The 16,111-nt window shown below is 43.3% G+C and overlaps 1 protein-coding gene across 7 annotated transcripts in view; it reads left to right on the top strand.

The window, feature by feature from the left end:
* gak (cyclin G associated kinase) overlaps window positions 1-15,732 on the top strand; it is a 113,017-nt gene extending 97,285 nt beyond the window's left edge. For 3 of the 7 annotated variants that reach the window (XM_078431553.1, XM_078431601.1, XM_078431611.1), the window contains 7 exons: window positions 2,015-2,173; window positions 4,388-4,531; window positions 7,242-7,361; window positions 9,496-9,738; window positions 10,655-10,806; window positions 12,015-12,191; window positions 12,744-15,732. In XM_078431553.1, the coding sequence (XP_078287679.1) occupies window positions 2,015-2,173; window positions 4,388-4,531; window positions 7,242-7,361; window positions 9,496-9,738; window positions 10,655-10,806; window positions 12,015-12,191; window positions 12,744-12,845 (1,097 nt within the window). In that variant the 3' untranslated portion in view covers window positions 12,846-15,732. The remainder of the gene's footprint in view (window positions 1-2,014; window positions 2,174-4,387; window positions 4,532-7,241; window positions 7,362-9,495; window positions 9,739-10,654; window positions 10,807-12,014; window positions 12,192-12,743) is intronic. The other 4 variants (XM_078431562.1, XM_078431583.1, XM_078431573.1 and 1 more) reach the window with 4 other exon arrangements.
* Window positions 15,733-16,111: the final 379 nt, after the last annotated feature.

Genomic DNA, 16,111 nt, shown 5'->3' with positions numbered 1-16,111 from the left:
TAATGATAATCATAATCATACATTATTAGCCAAGTATGTTTTGCAACATACGAGGAATTTGATTTGCCATACAGTCATACCAATAAAAAGCAACAAAACACACAAAATGCATTTTAATATGAACATCCACCAGAGTGACTCCCCCACATTCCTCACTGTGATGGAAGGCGGAAAAAAAGTTAAATCTCTTCCCTTTTTCCTCTCGCAGTCGGGGGCCTCGAATCTTCCGTTGACGGGACGATCTTGGCTCCTGTAGCCAGCAGTCGGGCCCTCCACGTTGGGGCGATAAAGCTCCCTTATTGGGGGGGGGGGGGTAGGTGGGGGGGATCTCAGCTCCCCCGCGCCCGGCGATCGGACCCTAGGTCGGGGCTAGTCGAACCTCCTGCGGCTTTGGAGCTTCCCGACATCGGTCTCTACCCGACTGTGAGCTCCTCGATGGTGAAATCCGCAGTCTGGTAGAGACTGATGCCGGGAAGCTCCAAAGCTGCAGGTTCGACTAGCCCCGTCAAGGGATCACAGGCTCCGATGGTAAGTCCACGGCCCCGCGGGTTAGGCCTCAGAGCGATCGGAGAACGATCCAGAAAACAATCGCATCTCCGGCAAGGTAAGAGATTGAAAAACAAAAAAGTCTGCCCCAATCCTCCCCCCCCCAACATAACAAACCAGAGAACATTAACACATACATTTTAAAGCACACAAAAAATAACAAAAAAGACAGACAGACTGTTAGTGAGGCTGCCATCGCTTACGGCGCCACCCAGTGGATCTCCTCAAACTCCGACGTTCTGGAGAAAACAATCCAGGTTTATCAAACACCTTTGTGGAACTGAAACTCTCTAATCCAGGCAGAATTCTGGTAAAAGTGCAAGTAAAATGTAAAATGGTAAATGTAAGAATTCGGAGCAGGAGTGTACATCTGATGTTGGTCGGCCACAGCATTCATCAAGGTTACGGCTGATTGTCTAACCCACTTTCACCTTCCTGTTATGTCCATGTCCTTCGATTTCTATAGTATGCAGAAATATTAATTTCTGCTAGGAATTATCTCAATGACTGAGTCTCTGCAATCATCTGCAGGAGACTTCCACATATTCTCCACCGTCTGCATGTTACATGGTTTTGTTTAAAGATACAGCGTAGAAACAGGCCACTCGGCCCACCGAGTCCGCGCCGACCCACGATCACCCTTAGTTCTATCCTACACACTCGGGACAATTGTACAGAAACCAATTAACCTACAAAGCGATGTGGGAGTAAACTGCATCCGTAGAAACACAGGGAGAACGCGATCACAGGGAGAATGCACAAATTTCATGCAGAGAGCCCCTGCAGTCAGGATCGAACCCGAGTTTCTGCGCTGTGAGGCAGCGACTCCACCGCTCCACCACTCTGCCGCCCACTGTATCTCCTTTTTATATCCACTTTGTAATCTCTTTAAATCAAGGGCGGCACGGTGGCACAGCGGTAGAGTTGCTGCCGTACAGTGCTTGCAGCACCGGAGACCCAGGTTCAATCCCGACTACGGGTGCCGTCTGCGCAGAGTTTGTACGTTCTCCCCGTGACCGCGTGAGTTTTCTCCAAGATCTTTGGTTTCCTCCCACACTCCAAAGACGTACAGGTTTGTCGGTTAATTGGCTTGGTATAAGTGTAAATTGCCCCGCGTATGTGTAGGATAGAGCTAGTGTGCGGGGATCGATGGTTGGTGTGGACTCGGTGGGCCGAAGGGCCCGTTTCTGCGCTGTACCTCTAAACTAAACGAAACAAATGTCACTGAACCGTTGAATGATTTGGCACCTTTTCACCACAGCTATTAATCTGAAAGATTCATCATGCTGAATATGATAGTCCAAATATGCCAGCACCATGCACAAAGGTAAAGGCTCCTCCCCAGTCACCTGCTCATGGTTTGTTCAAATTTAGACCAATGCAAGTTGCCCTGGTGCACTACAGATTGATCAGTGACGGATTGATAACAAGCAAAAGCATTAAACCAATCTTATTTCTTTTTTGTCAGCAGACTCCTTTGATCCGTTTGGTACTGGATTGCTGACAGACAAGCCTGATCAAGCCGAGCCAGATTTATTTGGAGAATTTTTCAGTCCTAATCCTACGTCGTTGTCGTCCACAAATGATCTGCCTCACCCATCCTCCAGCTCAGATTTCTTCAACATGGGTAAAGTTGTCTCTGTGATCCTCACTACATTCTTCCACCTTTGCTTAGTGTCTCTTTGAATTTATTCAATGCAGGGGAACATTCTCACAACTCTGGGACTCTATTCCTTGGAGCGCTGGAGGATGAGGGGTGATCTTGTCGAGGTGTTTCAAATCATGTGAGGGATAGATCGGGTAGGTGCACAGAGTCTCTTGCCCAGAGTAGGGGAATCAAGGACCAGAGGTCATAGGTTGAAGGCGAAGGGGAAAAGATTTAATAAGAATCTGAGGGACAGCTTTTTCACACAAAGGGTGGTTACTGTGTGGAACAAGCTGCCAGAGGAGGCAGTTGAGGCTGGGACTATCCCAACGTTTAAGAAACAGTTGGACAGGTACATGGATAGGAAAGGTTTGGAGGGATATGGACCAAACGCGGGCAGGTGGGACTAGTGGAGCTAGGACATGTTGGCCGGTGTGGGCAAGTTGGGCCAAAGAGCCTGTTTCCACGCTGTATCACTCTATAACTCTATAATTCGTAGCTGCTGGATGCCTCTGCCCAAACTACAAGTCCTCTCTTAGATGTGACTTTCTAGTCCTCGTGTGTTCACGTTGAAAATACATGTTCCTTTCTCTTTCCACCAAGAAAACATGAATTAAAACTTCTTCCCAAAATGTTTTACATAACCTGCTACCACTTGGTGAATATTGAAAGTAGTTAATGATTTTTTATGGGTGGCATAGAAACCACGTTTATAATTACTAACTACATTTTACATGAGCTGCGATAAGTCAATTAATGTTTTCTGGAACAAAGACAAACTGTGTACGTGTAGGAAGAAACTGCAGGTGCCGGTTTACACCGAGATAAACACAAAATGCTGGAGTAACTCAGCGGGTCAGGCAGCATCTCTGGAGAGAAGGAATTGCCGACGTTTCGGGTCGAGACCTCTCTTTGGACCTTCTTCAACTGAACTTGTTATGAACAGCCGAGGCAAATCTAAATTACATTTTCAATCGGAAGCAGACATTAGAAGAAAAAAAAAATCAAACAGGCAGCAAATATTTTGTTATATCACAAAGTTGTACAATTGTCTTGGCTTATTCTCGGGGAACATTGGAATGAAAGTCTGGATCACAATTAAGTTGATCATGAATGGCTTATGCCACAAACCCTGGTTTTGAATCTGGTACTCAGTAAAGACCTGGTACTACTTGTGTGCAGAAGTGTTTCATTATTGTATCATGCAATGGCCTGACTCCAATTTCATTATGTCACCTTGTTGCTCTGGTATTAAATCTTGATAAACTCTCCGTTGTTTTATGCACAGAGGCATGCATTCAAATGACTTATTTTGATAACTTATTTTTATTTTGCCAAACTTGATTGAGCCCGGTTGTTCTTTCCACCAATGTAGTATCCTTTGACTTCCTTAATATCCGGAAACTGTCTGTTTCCACGTTGAAAAAACTCAATGACTGAACGCCCGTTAGGCTTTGGGCCGAAGAAGTATGAGCTTCACTGTCCTCCTTTGTCAAGTGGAAAAATCTATTAAACTTCAAAAAAATCATTGTGTTTCCCAGGGACCTTATTTTTCCTCAACAGTTTCTCAAAGCATAATTTGAAAGAAGCAATGAAGCAAGGGAATTTATACCCTAATTAATACCCTTATTTGGAATGAGATTCTAATACTTCAGACTTTAGAGATACAGCACAGACACCTTCCCCTTCGGCCTACCAGGTCCACGCTGACCAGCGATCACCCCGTACACCAGCACTACTAGGGACGATTTTGGGGTACTGATTTTGGAATGATCAGCCATGATCGTATTGAAATGCGGTGCTGCCTCGAGGGGCCGAATGACCTACTCCTGCACCTATTTTCTATGTAATTTACAATTTTACCAAAAGCCAATTAACCTACAAACCTGTATATCGTTCGAGTGTGGGAAGAAGCCGGTGAAAACCCGTGCAGGTCACGGGGAGAACGTGCAAACCCCGTACAGACAGCACCCTTAATCAGGATCGAACCCGGATCTCTGGCGCTGTAAGGCAGCAACTCTACTGCTGCGCCACCGTGCCTGCCCTGCCTAACAATAGTGATCGTTGAAGTGATTTTGCAGTTTTTCACTGAATATTTGATTACTTTCTTGGCTGTTGCTTTTTAATATCCTGAGTATTCTAACAATTCTGGGAAACTACCGGGGCACATACTCATCAATTGTGTTTGCTTTCCAGGGGCTGCAGGACCACCTGAGTCTTTAAAAGTATCATCATCTGCTAGTCAGCCGGACCTGATGAGTGACTGGGACGTATGGGCCTCCAATAGCAGCTCAATTCCACAGCAGAATAACCAAGCTGCCTTCGGTACTGCAGTACAAAGTAATATAACTTTAAAAAAAATCTTGCTCAGTCATACTGCTAGTGGGGCTTTTGCTTCATGAAAACAAACGGGGGATGAGATGTGGCATCTGAAAAATCAAGGAAACTGCAGATGCTGGAAATAGTAACGGAGGGCGTGGAAAGGTCTAGCACAGGAACAGGCCCTTCGGCCCACAATGTCTGTACCGACCTGAATGTGTAAGAAACATTTAGGCAGGTACATGGATAGGACAGGTTTAGAGGGATATAGAAACATAGAAAATATGTGCAGGAGTCGGCCTATTTCAAGTCGAGCCAGCGCCGCCATTCAATGTGACCATGGCTGATCATCCAGAATCAGTATCTCGATCCTGCTTCCTCCCCATATCACTTGATTCCGTTAGCCCGAAGAGCTATATCCAACTCTCTCTTGAATATATCCAGTGAACTGGCCTCCACTGCAATCTGTGTTAGAGAATTCCACAGAAAAAAAAATTCATCATCTAAGTCCTAAATGGCCTACCCCTTATTCTTAAACTGTGATCCCTGGTTCTGGACTCTCCCAACATCAGGAACAATTTTCCTGCATCTAGCCTGTCCAATCCCTAAATAATTTTATATGATCCTATAAGATACCCTCTCATCCTTCTAAATTCCAGTGAAGATAAGCCCAGCCAATCCATTCTTTCATCATATGTCAGTCCCGCCATCCCGGGAATGAACCTGGTGAACCTACGCTGCACTTCCTCAATAACAATAATGTCCTTCCTCAAATTAGGAGACCAAAATTGCACACAATACTCCAGGTGCGGTCTCATCAGTGCCCTGTACAATTGCAGTAGGACCTCCTTGCTCCTAAACTCAAATCCTCTTGCAATGAAAGCCAACATGCCATTAGCTTTCTTCTCTGCCTGCTGTACCTGCATGCTTACTTTCAGTGACTGATGTACAAGCACACCCAAGTCTCTTTGTACCTTCCCTTTTCCTAATTTGACACCATTCAGATAATAATCTGCCTTCCTGTTCTTGCCACCAAAGCAGATAACCTCACATTCATCCACATAATACTGCATCTGCCATGCATCTGCCCACTCACCCAACCTATCCAAGTCACCCTGCAGCCTTACAGCATCCACATCGCAGCTCACACTGCCACCCAGCTTTGTGTCATCTGCAAATTGGAGATTCCTTCGTCTAAATTGTTAATATATATATTGTAAATAACTGGGATCCCAGCACTGAGCCTTGCAGCACCCCACGAGTCACTGCCTGCCATTTTGAAAAAGACCCGTTAATTCCTACTCTTTGCTTCCCGTCTGGGCCCAAACTCGGGCAGCTGGGACTAGTGTAGATGGGACGTGTTGGCCGGTGTGGGCAAGTTGAGGTGGAGAGCCTGTTTCCATGCTGTATCACTCTATGACCAAGGGAGATATAATTAAATCTCGACTGTTCAGATATTGCTGTGACACGAATTCCCACATGGCTGAAGGTGCCTGCAGCCTTGCGACAGCCAGCAGCCCACCAGTCTCTCCTTCATAGGTGCAGGTTGTAGGTCATTTGTCATCTGGGAAGAGCTTTGCCTTTGATCAAATGCTCCCTGATTTTGGAATAAAGCATTTCTCTCTGTACACAGTACTGAAATAATTGCAATTCTCTAAATATTAAAGCAGTAATCAAAACAAAACTCCAGACACTGAAAATTTAAAAGAAAATCAGAAAATGCTGAAAAAGGTAAGTTCTGATGAAGGGTCTCAGATAGAATCATAGAACTATGCAGCATGGAAACAGGCCCTTCGGCCCAACCTGCCCACACCGACCAACATGTCCCATCTACACGAGTCCCACCTGCCTGTGTTTGGCCCATATCCTTCTAAAGCTATCCTACCCAAATGTCCTGATATGAAATGTTGGATTCTTTCTCTTTCCACAGATACTGCCTGACCTGCTATGTTTTTCCAGCATTTTCTGTTTTTATTAAAGCAGTCATCTTTGTAACTTTGTTTCACGACAAAGCTTCTTTGCTGTTGATAATTGTGCACTTACGTAGTTAGCATGTTAATTTTAATTATATTAAGTTATTAGTTGAAGGACATCTATACAGAGATGTAACTCGGGGGGACGGGGGGACATGATGGTGCAAGGGTAGAGTTGCTGCCTCACAGCGCTTACAGCGTCAGAGACCCGGGTTCGATCCTGGCTATGGGTGCTTGTCTCTATGGAGTTTGTCTCCCCATGACCCCCGTGGGTTTTCTCCGAGAACTTTGGTTTCCTCCCACACTCCAAAGACGTACAGGTTTGTAGGTTAATTGGGTTGGTGTAAATGTAAAATTTGTCCCTAGTTTAGGATAGTATTGAGGTGCGGGGATCGCTTGGGCAGCGCAGACTCGGTGGGCCGAAGGGCCTGTTTCCGCACTGTATCTCTAAACTCAAGTAAACTAAACTAATGTCTTAAAAGTTGTTCAGATATTGTTCACCTTGTATGACATATGGCTCAGATGTTATTCAATAGACAATAGGTGCAGGAGGAGGCCATTCGGCCCTTCAATAGACAATAGACAATAGGTGCAGGAGTAGGCCATTCAGCCCTTCGAGCCAGCACCGCCATTCAATGCGATCATGGCTGATCACTCTCAATCAGTACCCCGTTCCTGCCTTCTCCCCATACCCCCTCACTCCGTTATCCTTAAGAGTTCACCTGTAACTAAAATGCGTTGGGTTGTTCCTGTTGTAGGTTCAACTTTTACTTCAACCTCTGCGCCCGGGGCTTCATCAGGTACATCGTTTGGTCAGTCAAAGTCGCAGAGCTTTGATCCGTTCGCTGATATCGGTAACCTTGCCTCAGGCTTGTCAGGTAATTTTTCTTCTTGAACTCGACTGCCATCACCTGCACTTCCATCCTTGCCAATACTGCCCCATCTTTGACCTCCACGGGCTGTTGAAGAAGCGCACTGTTTGATATGGCGCAGTATATAATATAAAATAACTGGTTGTAATTTGTTGCATTGTGCACATGGGAAGATGCAAGGAATACAGGTAGTTCTGCTGTAATGTGATAGTTCCTAAGAAACCCCGTGTGAAAGAAAATCACATTGGAAAAACAATTGTGCCAATGGGGAAAAGGGGGTTTAGGGGTTATAGAGCTTCAGACTCTATAATAGCAAAGTTTTTTTTCCTGCAGGACTTTCAAAAACAAAGGTCTTTTTAATAATTAGTTTACATTTGTTACTGCAAGCCAATAATAAGTCATCAAGGACGAGTTGCACCCTGGCCACTCCCACTTCTCCCCTCCCATCAGGCAAAAGGTATAGAAGTCTGAAAACGCACACCTCTAAATTCAGGGACAGTTTCTTTCCAGCTGCCGTCAGGCAACTGAACCATCCTTCAGCAGTGCTGAACTACTAGCTACATCTTCGGGGTCCCTCGGACTATCTGTGATCGGGCTTTACCTTGTACTAAACGTTATTCCCTTATCATGTCTCTGTACACTGAACGACTCGATTGTAATCATGTATTGTCTTTCCGCTGGCTGGTTAGCGCGCAACAAAAGCTTTTCACTGCACCTCGGTACACGGTACAGTAAACTAAACTGAAATCTCTCCCCCTCCCTCTCCCCACCCCTCTCCCTCTCCCCATCCCTCTGCTCGGTACACGTGACAATAAACTAAACTGAACTGAACATCCAATCTGACTACATGTTACATCGATTAATAGAGTATCGTTACACAAATATCGATAGAAGCGATTAATTGTTTATCAATTTGAATGGCCACCTACGGTGAAACTAACAAACTGTGTTCTTTGGAGACAATGATGTATTGCGGGAGGTTATATTCACCAATTCCCTTGACTGTTTTCTTTCCAAGCCAACTCTTTGTTTCTGCTTGTGAATTTCCAAAATAACGGTTAAATGGATGCCTAGTTCCCGTTTAAAATCGTGATTCGCCCCCCCCCCGAAACATAAACAATGTTCCCCGATTCATCGCTCACATTATATTTAATCACCGGTCTGGAAACACTTGTTACGGTAGAATTACCTGTATCCACAGATGAAATCATATAAATTGGTCGAGTTGATAGATGCAAAATGCTGGAGTAACTCAGTGGGTCGGGCAGCATTTCTGGAGAAAATGGACAAGTGATGTTTGGGGTCGGGACCCTTCTTCAGACTGTAGTGGGGCTGGAGGGGACGGAGTCAAGGGGGGGGGGGGGGGAGTCGGGGGATTTGAAGCGAGAAAAACCCAAGACAAATCAGGGCTGGCAACAGTTGACCTCAGACACAATGCTGGAGTAACTCAGCAGGTCAGGCGGCATCTAGGAGAGAGGGAATGGGTGACGTTTCGGGTCGAGACCCTTCTTCAGACTGATGTCAGACGGGAGGGACAAAGAAAGGATATAGGTGGAGACAGGAAGACAGTGGGAGAACTGGGAAGGGGGAGGGGGGGGGGGAAGAGAGAGAGACAGAGGAACTATCTAAAGTTGGAGAAGTCAATGTTCATACCGTTGGGCTGCAAGCTGCCCAAGCGAAATATGAGGTGCTGTTCCTCCAATTTCTGGTGGGCCTCACTATGGCACTGGAGGAGGCCCATGACAGAAAGGTCAGACTGGGAGTGGGAGGGGGGAGTTGAAGTGCTCAGCCACCGGGAGATCAGGTTGGTTAAGGCGGACTGAGCGAAGGTGTTGAGCAAAACGAAATGTTGAGCTGCCGGACCCGCTGAGTTACTCCAGCATTTTGTGGTACCTTCGATTTGTACCAGCATCTGCAGTTATTTTCCTACACCTCAGACAAGGAGGTTCCCTGACAGGCCGATCGGTGACTAGAGACGGATGTGAGCCCAAGAGGGATACATCGTTGCAGACAGTGGCGCTGGTTAATGGACATTTAGTGGAGGAAGGGGAGGAAGAGAGGGGTGGGTGTGAGAGGGGTGTTTGTGGAAGTTATAGTTGTCTTGCTGTGCTGTTAATGACTGTGTGTGGTGCTGTGCCAGGTTCGGCGAGTGGAGGGTTCACATCAGGAGGGTCAAGCGCTCAGAAGACCACGCCGCCAGCAATGGGCAGCAGTTCGAGGCAAGCAGGTCGGACATTGGGCGGCAGCACTTCGTCACGGAAGCAAGCACCACTCCCAAGGCCATCACAGGCAAAAGCAGCAGCCCAGAACAAGCCTAACTACAACTTGAGTTTCAGCGTAATCGGAATGCGGGAGGAACGAGGCATCCGAGGGCCTGGATTTGGTACGTTTTGGTTTGCTATTTTCCCCTACCAAATCTCTTCAAGTATTCTTACAAACCACTTAAAAGAATAATCTGTGCTTCAATTACATGGTATTACATATAAATTACAAGCATGGTTTTTTTGGTGTTATGTGTAATTCTTCGTGTTAATGAAATCCTACATACAATCCAAACTCCATAAATAGGGCAGCACAGTGGCATAGCGGTAGAGCTACTGCCTTACAGCACCAGAGACCCGGGTTCGATCCCGACTATGGGTGCTGTCTGTATGGAGTTTGTACGTTCTCCGCGTGACCTGCGTAGGTTTTCTCCGAGATCTTCGGTTTCCTCACACTCTACAAAGACGTACCAATTTGTAGGTTAATTAGCTTGGTATAAACGTAAACTGTAAAATGTAAATTGTCCCTAGTGTGTGTAGGATAGTGTAAGTGTGTGGGGAGCGCTGGTCGGATCTGAAGGGCAGGTTTTTCACACAGGTGGTAGGTATATGGAACAAGCAGCCAAAGGAGGTGCTGGGTTCAGGTACAATCAAAACGTATAAAGACATCTGGAAGTACGTGGATAGAAAGGTTTAGAGGGTTATGGGCTGAACACAGGCAAATGGGATTAGTTTAGATGGAGATCATGGTTAGCTTGGACAAATTGGTCTGAATGGCCTGATTCTATGCGGTATTCATTTATGGATCTCCATGTTTCTTGCTTTCATCTGAAATCTCAGTCCTCTCATTTAAGGCTGACGTTCAAAATTATTTAAATCCAAATCTTCTTAATTTCAAACATCTCTCGCGATCATGGTTTGAACTCCCCCATTCTGATTAAACCACCACAACTTTAAAAAATGTTTTCTTGGTCAATGATTCATGCTCGGTAATGAAGAATAGTCGATTCCTATTGATAAGATTTTATTCTAACACAGCAGGACCAAAACCGAAAGTATCTGCAAGTGACTTTCAGGATCTGTTATCGGATCAGGGATTTTCCAGTGCATCGGATAAAAGAGGACCGAAAACTATTGCAGAAATGCGACGGGATGAGATGACGAAAGAAATGGATCCTCTCAAGCTAAAGGTTTGTAAAATATATACAGGCCTCGAATATCTGAGTTTGAAATTGATATTTCCTAACCAGTACTGTGAATGCAACACGGATGGAAAGGTTTAGAGGGAGAAGGACCAAAAACACAGGCAAATAGGATTATTTTAGATAGTGATCTTGGTTTAGCATGAACAAACTGGGCTGAATGGCCTGTATTTCTCAACGGATCTCCACATTTCCAGCTTTAATCTGAAATCAGTCTAATGAGAGTCCCGACCTGAAACGTCACTTATCCATGTTCGAAGTTATCAGACTGAAGAAGGGTCTCGACCCGAAACATCACCCATTCCTTCTCTCCCGAGATGCTGCCTGACCTGCTGAGTTACTCCAGCATTTTGTGAATAAATACCTTCGATTTGTACCAGCATCTGCAGTTATCTTCTTATACTACTTATCCATGTTCTCCAGGGATGCTGCCTGACATGCTGAGTTACTCCAGCACATAGCTGGAACTGGCACTTGCTAATGTTCAGTGATGCTCTTGGTGTTGCACGATAGTCTCACCGTGCACCTGCAGACAGGACGTTCAGGCTTTGCACAGGTAAAAGGTAGAAGTAAACAAACACGGGAGTAAACCATTCAGTCCTTTGAGTTCATTCTGGCATTCAGCCAGATTATGACTCATTTATTCCTTAGTGCTATTAAAACCCTGGACATATCCCATATCCTAGTGCTGTGATGAAGCTTTGAAAACGTTGCCACTGTAAATTTACAATGGATGACTTTTTCTTCAGTTGAAAAGATTAACTGTTCAATGCTCTAAAATTATACTAATTTATTTGCTTTTCCGTGAAAACGAACTGAAAGGTCATTTCCGGTTCCATTTTTGCGACGCATGTGGATTTAGCTGATACTTTGGCCCTTTCAATGAATGGTGCTGTTCTTAACTTATCATACGTGAGGCTGAAACAGCATACAATTATTCAAAATGCTGGAGTAACTCAGCGGAACAGGCAGCATTTCTGGAGAGAAGCAATGGGTGATGTTTCGAGTTTCGAGTCTCAACCTGAAACGTCACCCATCCCTTCTCTCCAGAAATGCTGCCTGTCCCGCTGAGTTACTCCAGCATTTTGTGTCTACCTTCGATTTAAACCGGCATTTGCAGTTCTTTCTTATACAATTATTCAATGCATTTTTATAGATAATTGAAATATGAACTAAAACGATAATTGCTTTGCTAGATCTTTGACTGGATTGAAGGAAAGGAGAGAAATATAAGAGCTTTGTTGTCAACTCTGCATACAGTACTATGGGAAGGTGAAACCAAATGGAAACCCGTGGGCATGGCAGATATAGTAAACCCAGACCAAGTGAAGAGAGCCTATAGAAAAGCAATACTTGTGGTTCATCCTGACAAGGTAAGGTTAACAGCATGAAACTGTCTTGAAAATCAACAGGATAACGTTGAAAAAGTTTGATAAGTATGGGTGTCAGGTTATGGGGAGAAGGCAGGAGAATGGGGTTGAGAGGGAAAGATAGATCAGCCATGATTGAATGGCGGGGATGATGATGGGCCGAATGGCCTTATTTTGCTCCGATAAATTATGAATGTATGAACTTATGAAAATCTGGAAACAGTCCACATTTAACATGGAAGATGCACGGTATTTCTAATAGTGCGATTGGATTTAAATGTAACATTTGTTTTCCTTTTAGCACAATAGATAAATGTGGGGTATTGAAGTTTAAATTACTGCATACACAGGTTTTAATGACTATTGAACCATTTAATGACTATTTGTACCAGCATCTGCAGTTATTTTCTTATATTGAATCCTAAAGAGACCCGTCGCCACATTTTTGGTGTGCAATTCTGCGTGGTATTTTAAACTTTCAAATGGACAATGCAGAAAATCTCACTAGAGCTATCATGGAAAGGAATTTAATGATTTTTGTTTTATTTTCTTCAGGCTACAGGTGAGCCGTATGAAGAGTATGCCAAAATGATCTTCATGGAGCTGAACGATGCTTGGTCGGAATTTGAAAACCAAGGATCAAAGGGACTCTTCTGAAGTTATAAACTTGTTGGTTGTGACGAAAGAGGCTGCTCCGTGCTGTTTTATCTTCTCCAGGAAGGGCACTGCAAAGGATCGTACCTTCGGATGTTTTCATGCTCATAGAATGTCACTGCAGAAACTTTGCAAAAATGCACAGTTCCTTTCACGATGATTTTTTGCTGCACGTCCTGCACCCTGAAGACAATCCTGTACTGAAAAAAGAAATGACGGAAGGGTCAGAAAACCACATTTTTAACTTAAAAAAAAAATTATTGCAGTAAAATCGGGTTTTGAAGCCCGCACGAAAATCTCGACTGTTCTTTGATACAGAGGTGGAAATGTTTCAAGACACCAGTAGAAGAATTAAGTAAGATGAGGTCGGCTCTAAAAACACATAGTTGCAGACTTAGTAAGTTTAGGTAAAATAGTCAACAATCCTTTACCTTTGAAAGCAAAAAAAAAGCATTCCTGTTGGCATATTGCACCCCCTCTTCCCACCTTCTCTAGGCTTTGTTCATATTTGTTTACCATGTCTGCCTGTTAATTTATCATGCCAGCCTTTTGTCCAATTTCATTCCCACCCAAAAAAGGTCACCGGCCAGAAATGATATTCATTTTCTTTGCCTGTGTGGGCAATAATTTATCTATTTGAAATGAGAGATTTCTACGAGCAAGTCCTTGTGTAGTCATTTTTGTAATAATGTAAATTTACTGTTTGTGATTCAATGTTATGTGCTGTGAATTACGGTGTTGCCATACTTTGAAGCATAATGCCGAGAGATGTCACTGACCACATACTGTGGGCCAGCAGATCAATGTTGCGGTTTTACCATGAGGTCAATGAGTTTCAAGCATTGACCAGTACCTGTGAGGAATGATTTGCATTAACTTAAAGTGAAGTGAAATATTAGATTTCTCTTTTAAAACATTGAGTGTATCCAGTTTGCATTCCAACCCGGGGGAGTTGCCCTTTGAGCACGACTTTCCACAAGGTGAAACTTAGGAAGATTTCTCCTGTGTGTTTAGAAAGGAGAACGTCTTCTGCTGTCCTTTCAAAGGTCTTATCTCATGTGCTCTTTTTTTTTCTCCATCTGGAGATATTTGCGTAGTTTTCTATCCTGTAATTGAAATTGCCGAGGCTGTTCAAGAACTGATATTGCGTTACAGTATCAAAGTTCTTTATATCTGCCTCTTGATTTTAAAGTTAGTTTGGATCCACCCAGATGTGGCATTTTGAGCTGAATTGAATTGCAGCTTAAACCACTCTTGCTTATTTGGATTTTGCTGCCTCCATTTTGGTGCACCATGTTTTCATTTGCTTTGTAGAAACCAACAGACATTCAGCTTGCCCTATACAACGCAACAAACATTGTATTTATAGATCTGAATCAACTAGGCATGTTTCCATGGAAAAATGGATTCTTGACACATCTGTTTATACAAAATATGAGTTAATGACTTGATTGTTGGTTAATGAAGAAAAATGAATTTGTATTACAAACACTTCCAAATATGGCGTATTGACATGCAGTTCTTTAATGTGTTACTCCTAGTATCCCGTGGTATTCTAATGATTTCTAAACCACTCTTGCTTATTTGGATTTTGCTGCCTCCATGCGAGATACCTCAGCGGAGAAGGAGGAATGAAATAGGTCAGGCTACTACTCATCCACCAGCAGTGCAGCCATGCATTGTAACGTACATCTCCCATTCAAATTTTTTTTCACCAATCTGCAAGGAGCTTTATCTGGCAACCAGCTGAGTCAGAACGAAACTGTCCAACATCCACCATTTGAATTTGAAGTGCCAACTAAGGTTGGGAATCCACACCCCTATGTGTTAATCATGGGATGTCCAGTGCAGATCCTGACACCAGGACACTAGACCACTCAGTATTTAACCCAAAAGCCACATTCCTGATACCGTTTTGCTGAAGAATGTTAACCGTACGAAACTGTACACGGTGTGAGACTCGCAGGTGTTTCAGATGGGCAGAAGTTTTATTACCTAACTGTTTGAGAATAATAATGAACAAAGACTTGTAATGTGGCTTATGGGATAGTTTCAAAGCTGAACAGTAAACACTACAACTGGATGAAGCAGATACTCGTGGTACCTTTTTTGGTATTGGTTTGAAATGGTGTGGCTGAAATGTTTCCTGAAAGAGTACACATGAAAGCTGAAGCAAGATCTAAGTTTTTCGTATATTTGTATATTTTGGCAATGTATAATGAAGGATACGTCATGTAATTTTTTTTTCTGGGAACAAGTAGTTAAATAGGAAGTGATATATAGCAGGAGCCTTGCGTTGCTGGATGGGACACTCCTTAAATGGCAGATATAGGGCATTGCAGCCATTTTAAAGCATTAAGAGTAAATTCCAAGTGCAAAAGGGGAGATGTTTGCTCTTCAGTTTACCTTAATTTATGGGAAATAATTTGATTGCACAATTACTTTTAAATCTAATAGAGTCTTAATCTGTGTAATTTTAGGGGATATATTGAAGGGATTTGCATAAAATCTTACTTTGGACAGCTATCAGAAAATATGTTACGCAAGTTGCATTTTTAATATGGAAATATTGTATTATCTATAGATTGTACAACACCATATATGTATATATAGAACAAACTGAATTGAAGCCTCAAACATTGTTAGAAGGGTTTCGTGTAAGAAACATAATATAAACTTTGTTAATTTAGTCACATACTTCTTTATCTGGAAATAAGTGTCTTATTTGTGAATGACTTTAACGGCTAATAAAACAAGATTGATTTATTTAGTTGTTTGTTGCCTCACTTCTCAAGTCTATCAGATTAAGTTTGTATAAGATGTGACAGATTTTGTTTTGTACATTTTGTACATTTATTGTGACGTGTACACATCTTTTCCTTATTTGAGCTCTCGGTTATAAAATCAGTTAAATTAATTCATTGTTTTATTTACTTGATTGATATGAGATCTGCAGGCTTGGCCAACACTAACCATCACTAACTGCCCTTGAAAAGGTGCTGGTGAACTGCCTTCTTGAACTGCTGCAGTCCTTGGGATGTGGGGACAGCTATAACGCTGTTCGGGAGCGAGCTGTGAGATTTTGACCCATGATGATGAAAGAATGGCAATAGTTTAGTTTAATTTATTATTATCACGAGATACAGTGAAAAGCTTTTTGTGCGTGCTATCCACTCACAGAAAAGACCATATTGGATTACATTCAAGCTGTCCACAATGTACAGATAAAGGAGGTATTTATTCACAAAGTGCTGGAGTAACTCAGCAGG

The sequence above is a fragment of the Rhinoraja longicauda genome, chromosome 3 (genome assembly GCF_053455715.1).
Source record: "Rhinoraja longicauda isolate Sanriku21f chromosome 3, sRhiLon1.1, whole genome shotgun sequence".
In the NCBI taxonomy this organism is placed as follows: Eukaryota; Metazoa; Chordata; class Chondrichthyes; order Rajiformes; family Arhynchobatidae; genus Rhinoraja; species Rhinoraja longicauda.
Note: the sequence above shows the minus strand (reverse complement) of the source record. Positions and strands in the feature narration are given on the sequence as shown.